General features: G+C 38.0%; 1 protein-coding gene across 1 annotated transcript in view; it reads left to right on the top strand.

The window, feature by feature from the left end:
* The window catches only part of LOC115798232 (protocadherin-15-like), a 215,335-nt gene that overhangs the window by 126,206 nt on the left and 71,434 nt on the right, over nt 1-17,695 (top strand). The window contains exons 21-26 of the mRNA XM_030755001.1: nt 5,675-5,794; nt 7,804-7,989; nt 9,104-9,340; nt 11,737-11,853; nt 13,951-14,091; nt 15,532-15,644. Of these exons, the coding sequence (XP_030610861.1) occupies nt 5,675-5,794; nt 7,804-7,989; nt 9,104-9,340; nt 11,737-11,853; nt 13,951-14,091; nt 15,532-15,644 (914 nt within the window). The remainder of the gene's footprint in view (nt 1-5,674; nt 5,795-7,803; nt 7,990-9,103; nt 9,341-11,736; nt 11,854-13,950; nt 14,092-15,531; nt 15,645-17,695) is intronic.

The following is a 17,695-nucleotide window of genomic DNA, read 5'->3' on the forward strand; positions in this document are numbered from 1 at the left end:
AAATACGGTACTGAAGTTAACTCAGAAAAGTCAACTGGAGTGAGAGAGCAGTGCTGAAAGCAGCTGAACATGAAGATAAGATAAGAAATTCATGAAGTCACTGCTAGTTAAAATGAAAGGAATTGCCCTATTGCCCTATCTTATGTGGTTGCAATTCTGCCAGCATTTAAAAGCACTTATGCCAATGGGAGCACCAGGTCACAAGGGTTAAAGAAATAAAATTGCTGCCTATGAGAGTTCAGGCTGTATTGAAGAAAAAAAGGTAGTCATACAAAATATTGACTTTCAAGTTTGTTATAATTTTACAGGCTCTCTTTGCCTTGTATACTGTATCTTCATTTATGTTTTCAATAAATCTGCACTGCTTTCCCATTTTCTTATAAGTATAATGAAATCACAGGTGGCTCAAGAGTTTTGTGCAGCACTGTACACTTACTATCTACACTTACTATGGTTAGGATTTTTTTTTGTCAAACTACTACCTCTTAACTCGTGAATGAACTTGCATGCTTAAAATAATGCTTTGCTAATAATATCAGCCTTTTCAGTTGATATTTTCCCATCTACACTGTTGAAAAGAAGTATTTGAGACACTGCCTGATTTTGCAGGTTTTCCCACCTACAAAGAATGGAGAGGTCTGCAATTTGTATTGTAGGTACACTTCAACTGTGAGAGACAGAATCTAAAAAAAACATCCAGCAAATCACATTGTATGATTTTTTAAATAATTAATTTGCATTTTATTGCATGAAATAAGTATTTGATACAATAGAAAAAACACAACTTAATATTTGGTACAGAAACCTTTGTTTCCAATTACAGAGGTTAGACATTTCCTGTAGTTCTTGACCAAGTTTGCACACTGAAGCAGGGATTTTGGCCCATTCCTCCACACAGATCTTCTCCAGGTCTTTCAGGTTTCAGGCTGTCGCTGGGTAACATTGAGTTTCAGCTCCCTCCAAAGATTTTCTGTTGGGTTCAGGTCTGGAGACTGGCTAGGCCACTCCAGGACCTTGAAATGCTTCATATGGAGCCACTCCTTAGTTGCCCTGGCTATGTGTTTCGGGTCCTTGTCATGCTGGAAGACCCAGCCAACGACCCATCTTCAATGTTTTTACTGAGGGAAGGAGGTTGTTGGCTAAAATCTCATGATACATGACCCCATCCATCCTCCCCTCAATACGGTGCTGTCCTGTCCCCAAGCACCTCCAAAGTATGATGTTTCCACCCCCATGCTTCACGGTTAGGACTGTGTTTTGGGGATTATACTCATCCTTCTTCTTCCTCCAAACATGGCAAGTGGAGTTGATAACAAAAAGCTCTATCTTGGTCTCATCTGACCACATGACCTTCTCCCATGCCTCCTGGATCATCCAGATGGTCATTGGCGAACTTCAAGTGGGCCTGGACATTTGGGCGTGGGCAGGGGGACCTTGTGTGCCCTGCGTGATTTTAATCCATGACGTGTGTTACTAACAGACATCTTTGAGACTGTGGTCCCAGCTCTCTTCAGGTCATTGACCAGGTCCCCCCATGTAGTTCTGGGCTGATTCCAGACCTTTCTCAGAACCATCCTTACCCCACAAGGTGAGATCTTGAATGGAGCCCCAGACTAAGGAAGACTGATAGTCATCTTGTGTTGTCTTCCATTTTCTAATAATTGCACCAACAGTTGTTGCCTTCTCACCAAGCTGTTTGCCTATTGTCCTGTAGCCCATCCCAGCCTTGTGCAGGTCTACAATCTTGTCCCTGGTGTCCTTAGACAACTCTTTGGCATAGTGGAGAGGTTGGCGTGTGATTGAGTGTGTGGACAGGTGGCTTTTATACAGGTAACAATTTCAAACAGGTTCAATTAATACAGGTAATTAGTGCAGAATAGGAGGGTTTCTTAAAGAAAAACTAACAGGTCTGTGAGAACCATAATTCTTTCTGGTTGGTAGGTGATCAAATACTTATTTCATGCAATAAAATGCAAATTGATTGTCAATCTTCCTTAAAAATCATACAATGTGATTTTCTGTATTTTTTTTTTTTTTTTTTTTTTTTTTTTTAGATTCTGTCTCTAACAGTTGAAGTGTGCCTACGATAAAAATTACAGAGCTCTCTATTCTTTGTAGGTGGGAATACTTGTAAAATCAGCAGTGTATCAAATACTTATTTTCCCCATTGTATGTTGAACCCAGCAACACAAATGTCCCACCTGCACCTTGTAAGTGTGTTGTAGGGGAAGTGCTGCCACATGTGTTTCCTCATTTTGTCCTTACTTTTTTGGCTAAAATCAAGAGGAGGATTTGACACTATCTTAAACATGTCCCCACTGAGGATATTACTAAACTCTGGGATTGAGGTCAAAGCACTGCTGTGCTAAACAGTTGGAGTTTGCTAGATGGCTGTAGGCTCTTGTTCCACAGTGCTTTTAAGTAAGCAAAAACAATGTGCTTTTTGTGTTACCTTGATGTCAAATCGATTTTGTCAGAGTTTCTTTATCCTCTGCTAAGAGTACAGTTATTAATAGCTGATGGTTGCCAAGTTATTATCTTTGTTAAAAGAAAATGTATCCACATTTTATCTTCTTTACACTCAGAGCCCCTTGAAGTTGTGTAAGAAAATGGTTCTGACAGAGATAAACTATAAAATCAAATCAACAACACTGAACTTGTAAACAACAAGCATAAGTGAAATAGTCATCTTGAGAATGCCCTTTGATCAACAGACTTTCACAAAGGGACTCAGGCTTATTAGTTCTGCTATCAAGACAAGAAACCTTATGTGACCCTGGATTCCCTTTTGTAATTTAGATTGTAGACTGGATGAAAGAACAGTAAGGTGTGCCCGTTAACCCTCACCTTCAAAGTGCATCACAATGCCACCTTCAAACTACATTACTAGGAATTACTGTGTACTAGGAAAACCAAGTGCCTTGTGATCAGGACACCCTGGGCACCTTTATTCAGGACTTATGATCTACAATGGAATCCAAATTCATTATGTTAGCACCAGGGGAAAAGAGACGGTGCATAATCAAAACTTTAATTAAAGCTAATGTTTAAGCGCACATCCAGGAGCGGGCGCTCCCGTAGGTACTAAGGGGTTAAGTTGGCCTTAAAAATGAACAAGCAGAAAGTGAATTTTTGTTTCTTCTGGAATTCAGATGCATATTGGTGGCAAAGTTTTACAAATTACTATGAAATAAATAAACACTGTAACTTGGGAAGGGATCTGATTGTGACCTGTTTCTGGTTGGGGAGAAAGCACTCCCTTAAATCACTAGCAAGCAAGTATTCCACACTCCCTTCACTCTTCTGACCTCCAGCAGCCCACATGACAGCAACATGACTAGCAGACCTGTTCATGATCACATTTATCACTGCATTCTTGCAACCCCTTGGTACACTAGTACATCCAAAACAACAACAAAAAAAAAATGATCATCTTCTGCAACTCTTAATTGTATGAAAACTTGATTTCCACACATTACAAATTTACCACCCCAGTTAAGAGCTCCTTCAGGTTTAACCTTAAACATACAGAATCATCCTGTAATATTGTAATGTTATATTGGTCTTTCATTTTAGTCTTTCTGTCCATCTTTTGTTGTTACTATGTTGGTCCTTGTGTTTGTTTCTGTGTGTAAGTTTGTCTTTACATACTAAGACTCATACTGTTACATATAAAGACTCAGTCACACAGACCTACAGACTGGTTGGCAACCGCTTATTGTTAGGGAAAATTCTTCCACTCACTGGAGTCAAAGAGGTCATGGTCACCTGTAGATTGCATGGAAAACACAGACTCTTCTGCAGACTCTGAGTACTCACCAAGCAGTAGTAAAACTTGAAAAAGTGCAAAGCAAACTGGAACAGAGAACATTTGCTCTCATAGTAAAAGTTTTACCTTACTGCTACAGCCAAAATGTTTCAAATGGCAAAACATTTACTTTGAAGGCAAATGGTCTCCATTTTCTCCATTTTCAGTTTGTCTCACTTTTCACAGTTTCACTACCTCTCCGAGAGTAGCTGTTGACTGTTTGCAGACAAGTATGCGCCTTCCATGCAAACTATAGGCAACTTCAGAAATCCCTAAGCAACCAAAGCATTCAGTGTAGCATCATATACTTCTTTGCAACTGATTTCACCTTTTGTCTGCCAGCAACCTCCAGGAGCTATTTGCCAAAATGGTCAGGGAATACAGTTTATTCCCTCACAACCTCTAATAGCCAAGGACTCACTGACCAGTCTCTAGGCCTGCGTGATCAGGGCCTAGGTTTAGTTATCTCTAATGTTTACGCTGATTCACGTTTACATTCAATCCCTAAACTGTATAGATCACTGCTACATTGTTTTTGACAGTTTTTTCTTAAAAGTCAGTTCTAAAACAGGAAATCTGAGGGAATTAGATTAGTTTATTATTGTAACTGTTTAACACTCTAGGATGATAAGGTTATTTAATAATGCTGTATAATCAGTTCTCTAATTATTTGAGCATAATTCGCCTACATAGACGTAGTACATGCACCCACAGCTTTCTTACTGTTAAGAACAAGTATGAAGCAATTATTTTTAACACTTGCCACTGACTCTCAAATTATATTTTACTTCTGGGAACTTATCTGAAACAGCAATGTAAGCAAACGCTAGGCTCACACACACAAATACACGTACACAAGCCATTAACATGGCTTGTGTTCTCCTCTCCCCTGCTCTGGCCTCATCTATTTTAATGCAGTGAGAATGCTGATTGGACAAGATGAACATTTAGACAGGGTGAAAGGAACAACGGCTTGCAATTTGTCACCTTCTCACCACCTTTTTTTTTTTTTTTATTAGTTGAAAGAGATGATGTGGAGAATGGTTTGACTGCAGAACAGATGTAGAAGGGTAGCCAGATAAAAGTGGTGCAACAAAGGAAAGAAGACAGTGATCTACTTTCTTCCAAGTGAAAATTGAAACCACTGTCTCATTAACTCTGGAAACGTTTAAGAATTGCTGGTGGGAAGTAACTTTAACGCCTTTGGACAACCTGCAGTGAGAGGAAAAAGAGAGCCAACAATCATGGAAAAGAGAGCAGATCCCTCCGGTCTATCTTTATCCCCTTGTCAAATCAATACTTTAAAAAAGTTTGGATTTTTTGTATGAAACCTGCAGATAGGAGCAATAGCTGAGAGAAAGTTGAATAAAGTTGAGGTCAGAAGATAGGGAGAGACAGATTGTTTCATGTAACTCTGACCCTCTTTACTGAAATTCAGTTTGGCAAAAAGTTGTCAAAAAGTTATCTAATAAAAATGAGTTGCAGATGCATACCAATTTGACAAAAGTGCCTTATGAAACTGTAAGCCGTGAAAGGCTGTTAATAATTCTCATCATTCTTGAGTCATTCCCAACTATATTTCCTTCTCACACATACATTCATTCACCCAATTACCCACCCAGTATCTTTCCTGATTTCAAAAGAAAAAACATCTAGTTAACAAGACTTAAAAATTGGTAAGGGTTGTACATCATTGATTTACACATGTATTTTGTTTGATTTGAGAAGGCTTTTAATTAAAAAGACTGACTCACCTCAAAGGCAGCCTCAAGTGCTGCTTGCATTTCAAAACAGCTGATTAAAACCTTGAGTTCCCTCTCTTTTTATGTGTGTTCATGTGTTTTGTTTTTTTTCTTTCTGGTTTAGGCTACAGATCCAGATCTGGGGGCAAGTGGTCAAGTCCATTATCGGCTTGTCAACCACCCAGGACTGTTTTCCATCAATGCCACTGGAGCTATTACAACTGCAGTGCGACTGGACAGAGAGGTCAAAGGAAACTATAGATTTTGTTTCTAATCATAGCGGGGGGCATTGTGATTCTGGGTTGCATGTCCATCCATATGTTCAGTTCTCTTGAATCTAATATCTCTTGATGATCTTGGAAGACTTTTTTCCAAATTTGGCATAAACGTTCCCTTGGAGTAAAAGATGAACTCTCTGGGCACCAGGTTGGCTCAGTGGATGAGCAGGCGACCACGTGTGCCACATGTCTGTGGTGCAGGTGTCTCAGGTTTACTCTGACCTGTGGCCCTTTCCTGCATGATTGCCCCTACATCACTCTCCCCACTTTTCTGTCTCTCTTCACTGTGTACTATGTAATAAAGGCAAAAAGACCAAAAAATATATATTTGAAAAAAAAAAAACTGTTTAAAATGTCACAGTCCAACTCATGAACCCATGGGCTGAGTACATAATGTCAAAAATTTATACAAATATCTAATAGGATATAGTATTATACTAAACTCTTGAGCTACCCCTTATTTCTTTATATTCTGTTAGGAAAATGGGAAGTAGGTGCAGTGATTTATTGAAACTTGCAAATATAAATATAAATACAGTTTATGAAACAAAAACAGTGATTGTACAATACTAACGAGTAAGTATGACCACCTTTATTCTTCAACACAGCCTGAACTCGCTTAGGCACCTTTCTTGTCATTTCTTTAAGCAGTCTCCAGGAATAGTTGTCCTGGCTTCTTGAGGAACATTCAAAGCCTTTCTTTGGATGTTTGCTGCCTTTTTTGGATGTTCTCTGCCACATTGATCCCACACTACTTTAGTAATGTTGAGGTCCGGGCTCTGGGGAGGCCAGTCCATGATTGAAAGTGTTTCACTGTGTGGTTTTCTATGCAGGTATGCTTTTACTTCACCGGCAATGTCTTTGGGATCATTGTCATGTGGAAAAATGAAGCTGCTGCCAATCAGATGCTTTCGTTGCATGGTGGATCAAAATCTGATGGTACATTTCTGTATTTATAATTCCATCAATTTTGACGAGATCTCCAACACCACTGGCTGAAATGCAGCCCCAAACCATGACAGATCTTCCACTGTGTTTTACAGATGGCTGTAGATACTCACTGTAGTACCTCTCTCTGGACCTCCTCTGTATGCAATGATATGATATGAGCTTTTTTGGATTAATCACTCCATAAGACCTATTACCACTGATTTTCAGTCCAGTTCTTGTGTAATTTGGCATACCTCAGCCTTTTCTCCCTGTTTCCCTCCCTTAAGAATGGCTTCTTGACAGCTACCCTTCCACTGAGAGCATTTCTGATGAGGCTTCAGTAGATGGATCAACTGAATGGTCAGATGCATCTCTCAGGTCTTGTGTCAGGTCTTTGCTGGATTTTTTTCTATTTCTTAAGGACATGACTTTCAGATACTGTTCATCTGCTGTAGATAGTTTCTTTTTAGGCCTGCCAGTTGTCCACTTCCCTGTGGCAGGACACACTGCACATAGTGTTGAGATATGGCAAATTTTCAGCTAATAGCTCACTGAGAATCACCTTATTTGTCAGACTGTGTTATTGTTGGCATTTTGCATAGGTTCAACTAAAGAAATGTGAACAAATATGCATTTGCTGCTAGTAAGTATTTATGCTTGAATGACATAGGTCAGTGTTTAAAAAAAAACAAAAAACATTCCTCTGAAAATTGTCAGGTACAAGGACTAGACTGAAAATGAGTGAAAAAGCACCAATGTCCAAAACAAACTTTGGAAGACCTTCAGAACTATTGCTTACAACTAAAAACTACAAGAAAACCTTTGGAAGCAAAATATAAAGAAAAGAGGGGTGGCTCAAATGTTTTGCACATTACTGTAAAACAATGAAGTGTTGACATATCCAAAAGGTCAAAAGTTAAGAAAAAGTCTGATTGACATGAATGCAACCTGTAATTTGACTGGTTTTTGGAAAGAAAACTATGAGCAAGTAATTCTTGTTTGCAGCTTTGCTGATGTTTGATTGTCAATCTCTGTCATCCTGAAGGTTAAAAGCCATTACCATCTAATCGTTGAAGCCTGGGATGGGGCAGAGAATCCTCGGCGATCCAGATTAACACTCTATGTCACCGTTCTGGATGTAGACGACAATAGCCCAATATTCACCCAACAAACTTATAATGTCAATCTACCAGAGAACAGCCCGAAGGACACTGTCATACTACAACTAAAGGTGAGTGTCTGTAAAGAGGAATAGGTGTGTTTGTAGCTGAACAGACAAAAAGAAAAAAAAAATTCAGTAGTCCATCGCAACTTTTAGTATCTAAACTTTTAGTACACAAACCTATGCATAAGTTCTGGAGTGTAAACTAAAGACCATGGCAAATAAATCATCTCTTCTTTCAGATTGGTTTTAGATTAATACAGTAGTATTTGCCAGCAGATAAACAGTGCAGCAAAGAAAGGTATTTTTGAGAAAACAGCCTGCATTATAAAGTGTAATTTTTCCACCAGATAACTCTGGCATGTGTATTTTATCTGATTAAGGTCCAACTCAATATGAATGTTTAAACAAACAAATGAATGGATTCCTAAAGGAACTGTTCTGTATTGCTTATGTTGATTTTATGTGTGTTAATTGTTTTTACCCCCTCGCCAACATCGATCTAGAGAAAAATAATTCCCCAACACAATGTTCTTTTTTTTTTTTTTTTGTTCAGTGTATTTTTGAAAACAATCAAAGCATTAGTTTGTTTCTTAATTAACACATCACCTGTTCCTGTGCTGTGTTCAAATATTTTCAGTGTTTGGGTTATCATTTAAATTAAATAGAGGTTCATAAGAACTTTTTTATATAAAATCTTAGCAGTCTAAATGCTGTTTTGCATTTATTTGATATACAGATCAAGGCAATGTGTCATTAGTGCTCCTAATAAAGCCCTCCAAGTCCAAAAAATTTCTTAATGAGTCCAGTCTGTGAGACTAATTTTAGAGTTGCTTATCAACGTTTGATTTAAAATATTTTATGTTGCACCCAGTGGTAGGATATATTAAAAATCAAAGTTATAGTTTGATAACACTTGCACATGCACTGGGGGTTGCAGTAGAACGTAAAATAAAGCTACACAGCTATACTGTGAAATGATTACAAACGGTAAAATAAGATATGGACCACCAGCTAGAATTTAAAGGTTATTTCCACAGGCACTTCTGACAGCAGCACAACATAGAGCTAATGAAAATATTATAATGTGTTTCTAGCTCTAGTATTTGTAGAGTCTTGTCATACTGGCAGATATAAATTCACATTGCAGTGATTTTACTCTCCTTCCCATTTTTCTCTATAGGCGATAGATGCTGACCTCAGCTCCAACCTTACATACCGAATCAGAAGTGGAGGCTTGGACCAGGACATCACTCAGCTGTTCCACATCAACTCCAGAACAGGCGAGCTTTCAGTTCTCAAGGTTCTGGACTACGAGGCACTGGCTGACTCAGAGCCCACGTACACATTCACTGTAGAGGCTCTGGACACAAAAGGAAGCATGCCTCCAGGACTTGCCTCTGTTACTGTCAGAATAATGGTGAGTGTGTAGGTGTGTGTCTACAAGCTGGTTTCTCTGTCTGGACAGAAGATAAGTGAAATTTGCTACACTTTTAATAAAGTGTCTTTAGTTTGAAGCACTGTATACAGCCATACAGGCTATGGATGCGATTTACTAATCACATTGGCTAGTGTTCGCTGATAACTTAGCACTCCACCCTCTAATCCAAATATGGCCACTTCTGACTCCAAAAAAACCAATATGGTAATAGTCATAATGTTAAAATCCACTTGAAGTTTACGTCCACTCATCATGGGCATGAATGTTGTGGTAATTTGGGGCTTTTAATGATTTCTTTGAACTGTTCTTTTTCCATGGTGGAATGATTGCACAGCATACATCTTTAATGATTTTTTTTTTTTTTTTTAAAAAAGAACTGGGTGCACAAGCTTGAATTTATTTTGGATTTTCTCCACACAGGGTCAAAAATATATATACAGGCCTAAATATATAATTACGCTCACTTCAGTCTTGTAATAAGTGGTTTTGAAGGTTCTACGGTGTCTTCTATCTTGACAAGTTTAACTTCTAATTAGCAATCATGATTGATCATAGACAGGATTTGTCTCATTGCATTGACCAATACTCAGAAAATTAGGAACGTACAAGGATCTCTAAGAAAGAGAACTGTAACTGCAGATTCCAAGATCATCAGTTCAAATACCTGTACTTAGAAGATTCAGACTGTCACCCTCAGATGAGAGGAAATCGGAACATGTTCAAGAACAACCCAGAACCACCAAGTCTCAAGCCTGGCCTGAAATGGGAACTGCTGGAATTCCAACATCACTGTCTACAGGGAGGCAAGTTTATGGTCAGACGAGACAAAGATTGAGCTATTTGGCCACAATGATAAGGTTTGGAGGAGTAAAGGTGAGACTTTCAAACCTAAGAACACTGTACCAACTGCCAAGCACGGCAATGGCAGCATCGTGCTCTGGGGTTCTTTTGGCAATGCTGGTACATTGCACAAAGTGTATGCAATAATGAAGATGGCACACTACCTCCAAATTCTTCAACTTTACCTCAAATCAACAGCTAGACAGTTGAAACTTGGACACAACTTTGTATTCCAACTGGACAATGATCCCAAACACACATCAAAACTGGTTTTGGTATGGATAAAGCAGGCTAACATTAAGTTTCCCAAAGCCACAACTTCAACCCTACTGAAAATTTGTTAACTATTCTTGAAAGCCAGGTCCATGCTAGGAAAACCAACCAATTTAAATGAATTCTACCAGTTCTGCTAAGAAGAGTGGTCAAATATTCAGCCAGAATTATGCCAAAAGTTTGTTGATGGATATCAAAAGCAATTTGCTAAAGGACATTTAACTAAATATTAGTGAGGGTGTATGTATATTTTTTACCCTGTGTGCATTTTGGATCCAAAATGCACACAGGGTAAAAAATTCTCTTTTAAAGTTATTAAATATGTATACTGTACAATCACAAAAACAGTTCAAAGAACAAGCTATTCTCTATGACATTATGACCACTGACAGATGCACATACAGTACATGTCCTTATATAAATGTGAGGGTCAAGTTCATTGTACATGTATCTCAGACTTCTAAATGATAGTATTGCTTGACCTTGAACTTGTGTTTAAAACATGGCTACCATTAGAGTAGTACATGCCATTATTTGCAGTTAAGGAAACACATCATATATATAGCACCTTCATTTTACACAGCTAGTACTGCATACTGTCTTTCTGCTTGCTGTACCATTTTTCTACAGACATGCATCTATGGAAATTATCGTTGATCTTATGTTGTGAAGTTCTGATATCAGAGGCTTTAAAAGTTATGGAGAAATAAGCTGCCAATTCCTGTCCTTTTTACAACATTTAGTTTACATATTGTTTTAGTTATTACTTTTTTCTGAGTTTGACAACTCTGAAAGAGAGTTTTCAAGTCCATCATCTAACCAGCCAATGGAAAATTAAAGCCGCCATTGTTCTGTGGTGTCCTCACTTTCACCCTGGCTGATGTTTTCTAGTACTGCTGACACCTGCTATGATTAAAACCCCACAGGTTTTCATGAGCACTTGGTTTATTCTACCCACTACAGCATTTATTCTATTCAAAGATAAATTGGAATCCAAGCCAAAAAAAAAAAAAAGACCTCAGCATAAGCAATAGATTATAGGCTCTATATATGTAATATCCTGCAATGTGCTCCCTTGTTGAGCCCAGATATTCCCAAACCTATGAAGAAATAAGTACAGCAGTTTCTTGTTATTATTGCTAAAACTTCCAAAGTTTAAGGAACTCTTAAAGGAAACAAAAAAAAAAACAGCTTGGTGTAACACACTTTAAAAATGCTAATGCCATACCATCTCTATGTGTTTGTGTTAAATCTCTCTCCAGGACATGAATGACTTTTCTCCGGTATTCAGCCAGTCAGTGTACCGAGGCATGGTTGCCCCTAATGCTGTCAAGGGAACTATTGTAACCACAGTGATGGCCAATGACTCTGACCCTGCGGTGAGCATTATCAGACGCAGCTATTCAATCAAACTGTTTCACAGCCAGTTCCTCAAATTGTGTACTGGAATGATGCAAGATAATGGTGCTTGTCTTCAGTCAGTGTGTATATGTGTATGTGTGTTTTGAATGACTTTTCACTACTATCTTTAGTGGAGATGGGGGGGGGGGGGGCTGTAACCTTAGTGTATCACCAGGTGAAACCTCAGGAGAACCTTTTTTTGCTCAGCTTCTTTGTTATGTAGGCTGCTTTATTCTGCTTATTGTAAATGAGGGTTAGCTTACTTTTGAGTGTTTTTGTGTGAGCTGATAGTCTGATGCCTTTAACTGCAGGTTAATAAGGTGATGACATGCAGCGACGCTGTTAAAATAGCACTTTTTTGGAAATATTAGGAACAAAAAGCAACCAACTGATACATTTGCAATTTTACTCACAAAACAGTTGTTATGAGAAAGGATTGGGAGTGCTTTTATTTTGCGTTCCTGTTAAGGATGCCATGAGCTCTTTTTTTTTTTTTTTTTTTATCCTCTTCCTTCATGCAGGATCTTCAGTGTTGTCATATAAACCTCTTTAAAGCACCACTTTCCTTTCAATATTGTGCTTGCTGCTTCTTGTGTCAGCTGAGCTGGTTCACACTTTAGATTTAAGCATCAAAGATTCTCTTGGGTCAAAAAGCAACATTGTAATATCCAGGCTATATGCTGTAAAGGACCTCCCAGTGCCTAAACAAGGTACTAAAGAGCACCTTGTTTGAGCACTGGAGCCCAGGATATTCATATATCTCTATGTGTAATTTCCATTACACTCTCTTGATCTAAAGCATACCTCAAAAGTACAAGTACTTTCAAGAATTTGTCAACATAGAGTTTTGCTGACTCACTCTGAGCTGCTATGTGAGGGAGTGTTACATTGGAATACAGTAGACAGTGCCTGAAATGCTGCTCACAACTGCAGTGCTTCTGCAAAAGCAAACTAATTTTAGAGGGACCGATGGTTAGATTAAAAAATGTTTGCGTAATTAAAAAATATCCATTTTGTCTTACACTGTCTACCTCATATGCTGGAGTTTCTTTTTAACTTCCCTTGTTGGACCCTTACTCTTTCAGTGTTAGAGTCAAACAGGATTCTTATTGAAAATATGACCTTAGCGGACTTGTCACTGTTGTTTTTTGCTGGTGGATTTAGAGCCTTAAGGGAGATAAAGTGAATAAAGTCTGTATGACAAGTAAGACATGTAGCAAGAACCTTTCATCCTGGGAGAATGAAGAGGAAACAGAGGACAGGTATATGACTTTTAGCTATCAGAACAGCTTTAGTGGCTATCCATGCTGCAGCTCAGACAATTACATAAACCGTGAAAACCACAGACAGTTACAGTAAACTGTATTTAAGAACTAAGTGAGAATTACAATATTGTGGGGCTTCTTTCTATTCCATTTCTTCCATTCTTTAATAGTGGATAGTGTTATTTTTTATTAAAAAGGAGAAAAAAATAAACTTTTTCTGTCAAATATTTTTCAGTTTCTGACCAGTAATCTAGCAGAAGTGTCTGGCTTCCTACTTTTTTTTTTTTTTACCAGATTGTCAGTGTAGAGTTTCAAATTTGAACAAAAGGTTTAAATGTAGCGGTCTCATTTTCATGTTTGTCTTGGGGTTTGTATATCTTCCCTTTTTCTCCTCATTTTTTTTCCTCACTATTGGATCTTATGCTCATTAAAGCATAATGAGTATTCATAAAATAAGTAGATATTTTAATGTAAATGTATGTATTTTCTGATATTTTGTGTCAAATAGTAACTTATGGTTTCAACAGTTAAGAGATTAATTCATGACCATTAAAACCTCATTTATTCAAAGTAATGATATGTGCTGTATCTCCTACCAGTATTTCTATACAGAGACTTGACATTTGGATCCCTACTAATTGGTTTGGATATTAAATACCGGTACTGTGAATCCACACTATTTTTTAATTACAACTCAGAAGATGATAGAAAAAGGAATAGTTGCAGTTTTCCAGAAACAAGATGCACTTCGTCCTATAGTTTTGTGCTATCTTAGTATTAAAGTGAGCACTATTTTTGCTGTCTTCATAGGGTACCCCAGCAGGTCTGGTGCGCTATAAGGTGGACCAGGAGGTGTATCCATACTCTGCCAGTATATTTGATGTAGAAGAACAGACTGGACATGTGGTTACCAGAGTAAACCTGAATGAGGAGCCCAACTTGAAGTTCAATGTAAGTGTGCACAGAGAGCTTTTACTTATGAAAATGGGGGACTATGTATAAAAATGGCTGCGAATCCTAAGCCGTTAATGCATTTTATTTTTATAACACCTTAAATTAAAGCTGAAAGTCTGCACTTCAGTCACATCTTGATTGTTTGATTTAAAATCCACCGTGGTGTTGTACAAGGCAAAAATTACAAAAACTGCTGCTACATTAAGTTTTCTGTGAAAGGTGCAGCTACTGTGGCTAGCATTCACATGAGACCCATCAGAATTGTAAATCTTTTGAATTATTTTTAGTTAAAACCTGGTTTGAAATTTGTAAAGAGTTAACAGATCCGTCATAACTTGAGAAGATCTATTCTGGTGCCCTTATTTTGCTTTATCGTCTGGATTCTGGTATTCAGTAGGTGGAGGTGTGGCACAACATCATACAAAATAAGTCAATCATTAGATCATTAATTTCACATTTTATGTGCTTACATATAGTACTTATGAACAGGGCACTCTTAATAATTCTCTGTGCGCAGTACAGAGTATACGGCAGTAGCTTATTAGTTTCAAATCTCACTTCTCCCAGTTGCATTCCTCAATGGGACTTGGAGCCATGCTAATTTCATCTTTTCATTGGGCTTTAATTAACACAACAAGGATTCAGCATCCACTGAAGATATCACTCAAGGGACCAATTCTACCTTGTTTGCTCCCAATAACTCAAACAAAATGAACCAGTCCAACAGTGTGTACAATATTTGCCTTATGACTGAGATAAACCTTCTCTAATGTACTCATGCACAGTCAGAAAATTTTAATGATGTGTAGCAAATTACTACCCAACTTGCTTGCCTAAAGATGCCACAGCATTTAAAAAAAACAGAATTTGGTGGGCAATTCAGCGTGCATGAGTAATTGTGCAAAGCAACCAATTGAAATCGTCAGTCAAACGAGAAAAAAGTTGTGACAAGAATCAGCAAGGCACTTAACTACCACATGTCCCCACTGCTAAAGAGTTATTTATGCGTGTAGCAGTTTCCTCTTTAGTTGCTGCATGAATATTAAACAGGGTGCATGATCTGTAGCATTCACCTGACTAAATAACACAAAGGAAACGCAATTTTTCAGGGTGTTGATATTTAAGGTTGGCCCTCATTAGGAATCCTTTGGGTCTGGTTAACAGCAGTTACCCCCCAATTAAATGAAGAAAAAAGACTAGGCAGGAAAACTCAAGCACACCAGTGGGATGCACACTCACTCTGTTCTGCAATTCTCATCCAAATAATGTGCAGGAAGAAAAATGTACACATTTATTCTGGTTTATTGCGGGCCTGTCACGCATTAGCTACATCTCATTTAGCGAGCGTAAATGAGAGGAGCGGCGGCATCAGGCAGCCATCTTGCATAAGCAGTGGCAAGTTGTGATGTTCTGACTTTGTCTATATTTGTATGACAGTTGGTGGTGGTGGCCTATGATGATGGTGATCCTGTAAAGGAGAATAAAACTCTGGTAGAGATCACAGTCCTTCAGCCCTCTGTTATTCCTGTCTTCACTCAGGAAGAATACAGGTACGTGCACATGCATACAAGTTAGAAAAAGAAAAAAAAACATAATTTTTGCTGTCCAAATGAATGCAACCATTAAATTATTACAAGGGTGGCATTCCTGTGGAACGAGAGGCAGACATAAATTCTCACAGTTAACTGAATAAAAGCATAAAAAATGTTCCAGTTGCTCCTCCCAACCAAGATGGACGATGTGTTTCTTGTTTGGCAAATTAATGAATTGCATTAATATAAAGGGTGATTAGAATATGAATGAGAGATTGTAAGGCAGAGAACTGAATTAATTTTGTCTGACAGGTTAAAATTTAAAACACTTAATTAGGTTCAGCCACATTTCAGCACAGACCCCTAAATATATGTGGACATAACCATGCAAAATAATATTGCAGAGCATCAGAAAACTTTTTTTGGTAACGGTTTTCTCAGACGCTCTGCCAGATAATAACACAGAAGGTGCTAAGTCTGAACAGCATGATTGATGTTTGCTGCTGTAATTCAGTTTTGATTGCAACTGAAATGACGTGCTTTACTGTGCTCAGATTCTTCCCAATAATTAAATATAAAATACATGAAGTTTGGCAAAAATTCTCTTCCCAAAACATCAACTTTTAAGGGTCAGCTTTCCACAGTGTATTTGAATTCCTATGAATTCTATAAAGGCTGCATACACTCATCTTTGAAGAATGTTATTTTTGATAACAGTAATTTTGTCATCAGCCAAAGGACACAACTAATCTACAAGAGTCTGTAAGTTTTAATATTATATTGTCAAAATATAGACTTAATCATAAAGCAACAGTATGTAATATTTTTTTTCTTTTTTTAATAAAGAAAACGAAATTGCAATTTTTTAATTGCATCTGCATCTACATGTACTGGTCACTTTATTAGGTACACCTGCTCAACTGCTCATTAACACAATGTACTCATATGTACTCAGCCAATCACATGGGAGTTCACTGTATTCAAATTAATGAATTATTTTATTTAAACACTATTCAAATGGCCTCCACAGTTACTACATCTCAATCCGGTAGCGCCCCTTTGGGATGTGATAGAACAAGAGGTTCACATCATGGATGTGCGGCAACTGTCAAAATGGTCCAAAAATCTCTGAGAAAGGTTTTCCAGCACCTTGTTGAATCTATGCCGAGAGGAATTGAAGCAGTTCTCAAGGCAAAAGGGGGGGGGTCCAACTCCTGTACCTGCAAGTTGTACCTAATAAAGTGTGAGTATAAATGTCTCTGCACAGGAGATCTAAAAGGAGCAAAGGGTATTTTTTTTTTTTCCAAGACAGCACACACACATACGCTACACACAGTTTTTTATTCGCTCTGTTGAGCCAACTAAAGCCAGCTCAGCTACACCCTTACCTCATCTGCAGACACACACACATTCACTCTCAAGTCATCGCCATAACTCTTTCAGTCAGTGCTTGTTTTGTGAGGTCATGGTGTCACCTCAGGTTTTCTTTTCTGTAATTGGCTGTGGCATTGTCCTATAATCTCCACCTATTATCTATTTTTTTTTTTCTCTATTTTGATCTGTCATTCTTTCTATCTATTCCTCATAAAAATTGTTCTCTATCATGCTTTTTTTTTTCAGCCCCTTTTCTATGTCTGTTTGTCCCCTCATTGATCTTGGAGTGAATGAATTGCTCTCCTTCCATTTGTTCTTTTGTTATGCTGCCTGTCAGGCACAATATCGAAGACATCAGACTTGAAAAATGAAAATTGCGGGAGAAGATGCTTTTAAACATCATATTTTTCTAAATGTTTCAAATATGTTCACGTCACTGGACTTTCTGTTACAGCTTGGGAGTGAAGGGGTGAGAGTGTGAATAATAGTTTTGTATTGTTCCTTTATTCACTCTTGCAGGTTTTGTTTCCTTTCCCATTCCTCTCACTCCTCGTGTCTGCCTTCATCAGATTTCAAAGTGATCCATATTTTCATATGCGGAACTGTGCAGGCAGTTATAGCAATGCATCTCACTTTTCAAGTGGCTGACATGCCATCTGTCTCTGACACCTCAATATTCAACATCAAAACGTGTG

Source organism: Archocentrus centrarchus, chromosome 19 (genome assembly GCF_007364275.1).
Source record: "Archocentrus centrarchus isolate MPI-CPG fArcCen1 chromosome 19, fArcCen1, whole genome shotgun sequence".
Classification (NCBI taxonomy): Eukaryota; Metazoa; Chordata; class Actinopteri; order Cichliformes; family Cichlidae; genus Archocentrus; species Archocentrus centrarchus.